Here is a 7706-nt window from a genome sequence, read left to right as displayed (position 1 = left end):
TTAACTGGCGCAAAGGCAACGCAGGTCTATATATTTAGTTTATTTATTTTAATTAATTTAAGAATAAAATTGATTTATAACACTGGTTAGGATCGTATCTGAAAGCAGATGTCATTCTTCATATTAATAAACGAGGGCTAACAGTTTAATTTAATACTCATTTGTCTAATATATTTATTCTGTGTTGCACCTCTAGATTAGAGATGTACTTCATATCCACGCACGATAAGAAGTGACCTGTTTCATTTAAGCGTGATTGAAAATACTGTTGTTGCAGCCTTAGAATTTCTGAAAGACTGCCATTTAATTTGGTTTGTGAAAACCAAAACTTGCTATGGTCGAACAGTTTTGGAATCAAGTGTTAGAATTATAAAAAATATATATATATAATTTCTGGCAGGTTTATTAGACTTAATTTCAGCACCATATACTGTTCAAATAACGTGGCACCAACACGTGGTCTGAATGCTCCTCCTCCTGTGAGGGCACTATAGATGTAACAATGTTATATTTATTGGGTTTTACAGGATCTTTGTGTTTATTCTGTTGTCAATAGTAGATTTATGAAAACTGATGTAAAAGTTTTGATGTTAACTGTGAAAGTCAAAACTTCAGCTTTCATCAGGGGGCCAAATATTTTTGATGGAAGGCTGGATTTGGTCCACGGGCAGCTTTTTGCCTACCACTGGTGTGCAATGGTATGCAACTTGTGTATTTACCGTTTAATTTGTTCATCTATAATTTTTCCTTTCAAAACGCATTTTATATGTAAAATGTAACACAACTGGACACGTGGATGTAACATGACACCACTTTATTCATTTTATTTCACCTTCAGATACATAAAATTACAGCATTTTTGTGAAGGTATGTAATGAAAAAACAACCTTAAACAGAGCAGCAGAGTCAAAGGCTCATTGTCAACATGACTCAGCTCCCAGAGTTGAGCCGACAGTTTGTTGTTCACTCTGGAGAGGAAAAGGCCTGCCATCCTGCTGTGCTGACGATGGGAAGCCCAGGATGTAACCTGTAAATGTCTCCATTGATATCTCATCTGGGATCGCACTCTGTAGAGAATATTCTGAATCTCCACCTGGACACACACACACACATCGAAAAGTGATGATGTTTCTGCAGAAGTTATGTTGAATTCTAAGGTTTGTGAGTGATTTTTTCTTATACATACCGTCAGATTTATGAATGTCGTGCTCAGAACTTTCCCCTTCTTCTTTTCCTTCACTGAGGCCAAGAAGTGTAGTGAAACACTCAGCCACCTCATCCTCCGTCATGGGTTCCCCTGTCAAAGACCATATCAAAATGCTTCACATGTTGGACTTTGTGACAAGCTGACAATGAAATATAACAAGAACAGAGAATCAAACTTTTTTTTTAAAAAGTAATGTGACAAAAATTCAAAATCCCAGCTGAAAATTGACAGACTAATCCTTCTTTGACTGAACAGCCTTCAACATACCTCGAACCTGTAGAAGCTCCAGCAGCTTATGTCTCTGCAGAACAGGCCGTCCTGTACTACCACGCTTACCAAGGATGTGAAAAGCTTGACAGAGTTCATTGCTGGAGATGCCAAAGGCTGGCCGGTGGTTGACGTACAACCTGATAAACTCCTCCAGGTCGATGTCGGTCACATATTTCCCTGTTTCAGCATATTTGCTGAACTTGACCTCATTTTGCATGTCTTCTATCTGGTAAAAAATAATACAGAGATCTGTTATTACAGTTCTGAGGTGTGAAACTACTAATTTTTGCAATGTTTTAATGTCAGATAAAATGACATTTATTGTACCTCCTGCTCAGTAGGGAAGTAGGCCAAAGCCCTCATCAGGGAGGGAACCTCTGTAAGAGGAATTTTGGTAGACACTTGACGTTTCTTCATTGAGTCGATGCCTTGATGGCGGACCTGGAAGTAATAGAAAAAGTCCTCCATCTCCTAAGGACAGAAAAGCTCAGAATCAAAATCAATGTGAGGCATTGAAAATTTTGAATGCTTAGTTAAAATTGTATAAGAAGGAAATGGCGAGGAAGACTGCAGCTTCATGTAAAATCTGATGTCTTAATCTTGCGGGCTTCTTCAATCCAAAAATACAGTAAATGTGTGAAAATAAACAATGCTCTAACACGGCAGATAGACAAGATTTCGTATGTTGGTTGTTATATCTTTCCACAAATGCACCCAGTGTACAAGTTCTCCATTGAGTTTCCAGTGTTCTCCATTGAGTTTTAGATTTCTACCACAATGAACTCACCCTGTAGAACTTTCCATCTCTGCCTCCCTCTAGAAGAGTGTAAAAGGGTGCCATGTCCTTTCCACCCAAGGATGCTGCTGCCTCCAACGCACTACAGATATCACAACCACAACAAGGATTGACTCCAGGAAACATAATTACATTACTCTCTCATTTCCTGTGGTCCTCAGGTTGGTACCAGTAAACCTTACTTGAAGCTCATCTCCCATGACAGGACAGTGCAGTCGAATCCCCCTGCCGTAAAAACAAATCGGCCGTCGTAGGAACAGGCAAAAGCAGACACCCCCCACGGATGGCAGATCAAAGCGTTGGACTTGTAGGGGTTCCCATCCACAGGCAGAATCTGGAGACCCACCTGCAGGAAGTACAACATACTCTTAGTGGTAATGTCGATAATCTGATTCTGTTTTATCAAAACAGCAATATGTAATTAATATTTAAAATATTACAAACAAATTCAAGCTCTGACCTTGTTGTCTGTGATGAATACCATGTAATATGAGCTTGTCTCACGGTCTTCAGAGAAAGGAAGAACCGCTATTTTCTTAACAGGAGTTCTATATGTCGGGCCAAGGAGAGTCTTTCTGTTGTAAAATACAAGTAATAACAACTGTCACAGAAATACATTTCACATAAAAAAATATGATCTTGTTACAGTATTTCACAGACCTACACATCTTGGTGGTGCTGTTTAAAAGCTTCATCTTGTATTGGTCTGAAGCAATGAGAAGAAATTGCTCTGCGGAGAGGGGCGGATACCAGGTCATGCACATTGGCACTGCACTTTGCTCAACGCGCTCCGAGCTTAAAATGACAAGCTGGTTCACATCACTCTTTTCCAGGTCATACTCCACCTGTTATTCAGTCCCACACATGCACAGAGAGGTGGGTGCTAAATATTTGGTATAAAAAAACCTATATCACAAGACATCAAACTGGTCCAGAGGCCTACAATGCTGACAAAGCAGACTAACCAGTCGGCGGTCCATGCCCAGAGAAAGCAGTCTGGGCTGGGTGCTGTCCAAGTGCACCCCAAAAAGAAGATCTTTGATGGGTTTGTAGTGGGAACGGTATCTGCCCAGATATGTCCAACGAGGCAATGAGCCTTCATTAGTCTGCAAGCGGAACACTGTCACGGCTTTTCCGGCATCCTAGAAATTGCATTGGAACAATGAAAGAAAAGGTACATGTCATACTGGAAGTTTTGAAAATGTTCAAGCATAGAAGTAGATTTGCAATCCATAATCATGGACTCAGACCTAGTTACTGAAGTGCTGAATGAACTTGATACTTGGACACACAAATACAAAAAAATTGTCAGTGCTGTTGCTAATAATTCAGATTAATGTCACAAAATCTCTTTCTATGTATATGTCACTGCTCAACCCCCCATAATCACAGCTTTAAAGCCCTAAAAACTTATTTTCTCAGTCCTCATGTTACTTTGATTAATGTAAGTTTCTGCCAGAGTTAGAAAACCTTTTGTTATTTCACTTCAGAAATTTCTGTATTTCTATTTTTCTCTGTGCTCTTCTCACTAGTTTGCAGTTGGCGGATCTCAGTCGGAAAAAGGTGACGTCACATATGTCCGTGCACCAATCAGGATTTAGCATTTAATCAGAATCTGAAGACTGTTGGTGGGTTGTTTGTCACTGTCAAGCAAATCTGATCAAACCACACCCACACCCGGAACTTGCTCACCGCAGTGGCGAGGTAGTTAGAGTCTGAGGAGAAAGTGATGTGATGGATGGCGTCTTTAGTGTAATGGAAACACTCCTCTGGATGACTTTGCAAAGTCGTTGGATTCAGTATGTGAACAGCTCCACTGCCAAAGCCGACAGCCAGGTACAGTCCTGTTCAGATACAAAAAGGGGGTCTTTACACTTTGCAGTTTTACTCAACTAAAACTGTGTCAAGGGGTAAGGATACTGGCTCACCTTGAGGGTCAAATGTGATACACTGAATCTGTTCCTCTGTCTCAAAAGCCCTGCTGCAGATGGTCAGTTTGCGGTCATAGTCCCACACTTTTAAAATGCCCCTTTGATTGCCCATGACCACATCTGGCCTTTTGGGGTGGCAGGCGATTGCATGTAGAGGCTCACAGTTCTCATGTATCAGGATCTCAGGGATGCCTGTCTGAGCATCTACATGTACTACTTTGGAGCTGGCTGTGGACACAACAAAGTTCCTGCAGAAACAGAAAGGTCAGCTTGGCTAGAATGCAGTTTTCTTGGTAATTTAATTTGCTGCCGGAAACAATTCAGAATGAAGACAAAATGGAGCGTATTTCTTTTACCTGATAATTAATGGTTTGGCCTCCAGTGTGCAGTCCTCCAGATATCCATCTGTACACTCTTTGGAAAAGGAAATGGAAACAATAGCATCAAGGTTGAATTCTCTGTACCAAGTCAGGAGCATGAAGTTTTCATTGTAAAAGTTGATATGTCCTCGGGTGTCACCAGTTACGATACAGCTGTGATATCAAATGAAACACATGCAAAGAGGGATTAGAGACCAGTAAATAGAAGCCACTTTCATAAGACAACAACAATTAATATTTCTGGCTCTGACTACCTGTCAGTTATAGCGAGCACAGTGATTGGATCTTCCTGAAGGGAAAGAACCTGGACATTATCTTTGGTCAAGCATTGGTTTGCAGCCAAGTCTTCCATCACTTGCCACACCACTATGCTGCCTGCTGCAGTGGCTGTTAGGACCTCAAGCTTTTTCCAATGAAACACAGACTGGTTGAATGACCCGGTAACCATTTTGACAATGTGAGAGCAGTCAGGAGAAGGGTGAGGAAATGCGGGAGCATCAAATACACTGGGGGCTGCATTATAGAGCTGCAGTGGTGAACAGATGAAAATAGTGTAAAATATTTATCAAAACACTCATTGCCATAATAGACAGAAACATCTCTGACATGTCCTACAAAATCCTGATGATCATCTTTACCGTGCAAATCTTCAGGGCAAAGTATTGCAAACTTCCCTGGGCCTAAAAAAAAAAGACCAACTGATTATTGCAGCATATAAACACATTTTACTGAAATACTGAATACTGAACATAATTCAATAAAAAGGACCAGTGGCACTTACTGTGCTGTAAAGTAACACTTGGCTTTTACTGTTGCTGAGCAGCTGAGTACTATCATTTGGATTAAAAATTATGTAATCCTGAAAAACAATGCAATGTTTGAACGTTTGATCACCTGAATGCCATATATGTAAAGTTAGGTAAAAAAAAAAAAAAGAAAGGAAATTTGACTTACTTGAAAACCATGTGTAGGACTGAGTTCAGTAAACCACAAAGGCTTTTCTGTGTCATTTGTCCAATCCCAAATACTCACACACTGCGAAAAAATCATTCTGATCACTGCCAAATCTACTTATAGATACTCTTTATACTGTAAGACATGAATAGATGGAAATTTTACTCAAGAAAGACAATATTGTCAAATGTTTGCTGTTTCATAGAATTGATCTAAGTTGTATTTTGTACTTTGTGTTGCATTCTGAGATATTAACCATTTGATATAAATACAACAATTTACATACTTTCTGTTCTTCTAAATATTTAACCTAAAGGTGTGTTTAAACCCTAACCCTAATAAGACAAAAAAAATCACAAAATAACATTTAAAGATCCAAAATATATAGATAAATATTCTATTCTATAATGTCATTTGTCATGTTATGTTTTGGAGCACTTTCATTGAAATAACAAAAAGTCCCACAGTGTTTGGTGCTATTACACTCCTGACCTTCATTTTAGAGAAAAAGTGTCACTATTTCAACATCAGAGTGAGCATCTGTTTCCTATTCTCTATCAGTGGTGCAAGACCATTGGTTCGGTGCTGCTTGTGGAAACCACAGATCATAATTTGGTTTCTGTTTGTATCCTAAAATGTGTGCTTCACAATCTAGATCAAACACAACACCATAAAAATAAAATCATGCTGTCATACTCACTTGAACTTTTCCAGTTCCGATGGTTACCAGATGTTTTGTGTCCCTTGAAAACGCCATTGCAATGACACCCCCCTCAGGGTGGCAATCAAACAATGTATGCACAGGAATACTGGAATATTTATCATACATGTGGTTACCATCAAGAGCAAAAGCTGATACATGAAAATATTAATACGTGTAGAATCAAGAACTACCCGGAGTAGGAATCCCATATCATCACTGTGCTTTCTGGGCCCTGGTCTGCTGTCGCAATCCAGCGTCTGTCTTCACTCACACACATGCATGAAATAGGGCTGGAGTGACCCTGACAGTATTGAAGAATATATTTAAAATCAATATTGCAACCTGCATATCACAGTTATCCATAGCTGCCCACATCACTCATAGCATTGACTTAATAGGAAGGACAATGTCTAGTGAAAATACAAGAGGTCGAAAACTGACCTGAAGTGTGTGCTGAGAGTTTGAGGTGTGATTGTATATGATGCCAACATGAGCTCCAGCATAGAGGACCACCAGCCGATCGTGGTCTTGCAGACTGACGACAGGAAGAGCAGGGTTCATCCCAAAGACCCAGTCTAGTGACTGCATGCAGAGCAAATTTGCAGTATTGTCATGACTCAATGGATATTCTCACATCACTCTATTCTTACAAACCCTCTTGGTTGCAAGTGCAGAGGGTCAATATACAAATAGTACTCATTCTCTACATATATACACACATTCAACAACATATACTTACCAGTGCATGTGTTCTAGTATGAGTTATCTTCTTTGGGAAAAGTGTGTCTCTGGTTGCAGTGTAGACTTGAGACTCCGCGGTCACTTTCAGTGTGTCGGAGTCTGTTTCCTCTCTCCTGACCCCAACACCATCTTCTTTGTCCTTTCCGCTCTTCCTCTGACTCATTTCCTCCTCTTCATCATTATCCATACCTGCTGGTTGATTTTACACCACTTGGCCTTCTTGAAGGCTTGTTGAGGGCGCTAAGTCACGGCTAAAGGCAAACGTTAGCCTGAGAGTAGGCCACGAAAGATAACAAATTCCGCAATTAGGGTTAAAGTAACTGAAAACAACGACCACAACACTAGCTCTTATCTAATTTTCTACACTCAAAGATGTAAAAACTAAAACAACTATTTAATCTTAAATTGTCAATTGTGAATGAAAAAACGCGATTTCTGTGGCTTCTTCTGTTGGAGCGTCTCGTTGCCTAGTTACCGTTGCTATGGGACGACCATCAGGCCTTTCACACTAAAAGCACAGTTTATGATGGATTTTCTAAACAAAGATATTAAACAAAGTACGTAAATCAACAGTTTTAGCAGCTTTCTTATTTTTTAGAGCTAAACATGGTTTTAATGTATTGTTTGGCTTCATTTTCACACATTATCATTAAGGGTTTATAATTGCTAAATTTGGATTTATATGAAATTTCGCCAGGATAATGATCAAATTGATTATGTATAA

General features: G+C 39.6%; 1 protein-coding gene across 1 annotated transcript; it reads right to left on the bottom strand.

The window, feature by feature from the left end:
- Positions 1-799: 799 nt before the first annotated feature.
- On the bottom strand, positions 800-7471 carry cfap251 (cilia and flagella associated protein 251). Its single transcript, XM_042421470.1, has 20 exons — positions 6981-7471; positions 6683-6823; positions 6433-6542; positions 6239-6347; positions 5539-5619; positions 5366-5443; positions 5223-5264; positions 4839-5110; positions 4561-4737; positions 4202-4452; positions 3966-4117; positions 3239-3415; positions 2934-3118; positions 2734-2848; positions 2456-2619; positions 2265-2355; positions 1805-1948; positions 1475-1703; positions 1187-1297; positions 800-1093 (listed from the first exon to the last, which is right to left on the bottom strand). The coding sequence occupies exons 1-20, from the start codon at positions 7167-7169 to the stop codon at positions 921-923; spliced, it is 2991 nt and encodes a 996-aa protein (XP_042277404.1). The 5' UTR covers positions 7170-7471; the 3' UTR covers positions 800-920.
- Positions 7472-7706: the final 235 nt, after the last annotated feature.

Source organism: Thunnus maccoyii, chromosome 9 (assembly GCF_910596095.1).
Source record: "Thunnus maccoyii chromosome 9, fThuMac1.1, whole genome shotgun sequence".
NCBI classification, from domain to species: Eukaryota; Metazoa; Chordata; class Actinopteri; order Scombriformes; family Scombridae; genus Thunnus; species Thunnus maccoyii.
The sequence above is the reverse complement of the archived record's forward strand: the minus strand, read 5'-3'. Positions and strand labels throughout refer to the sequence as shown.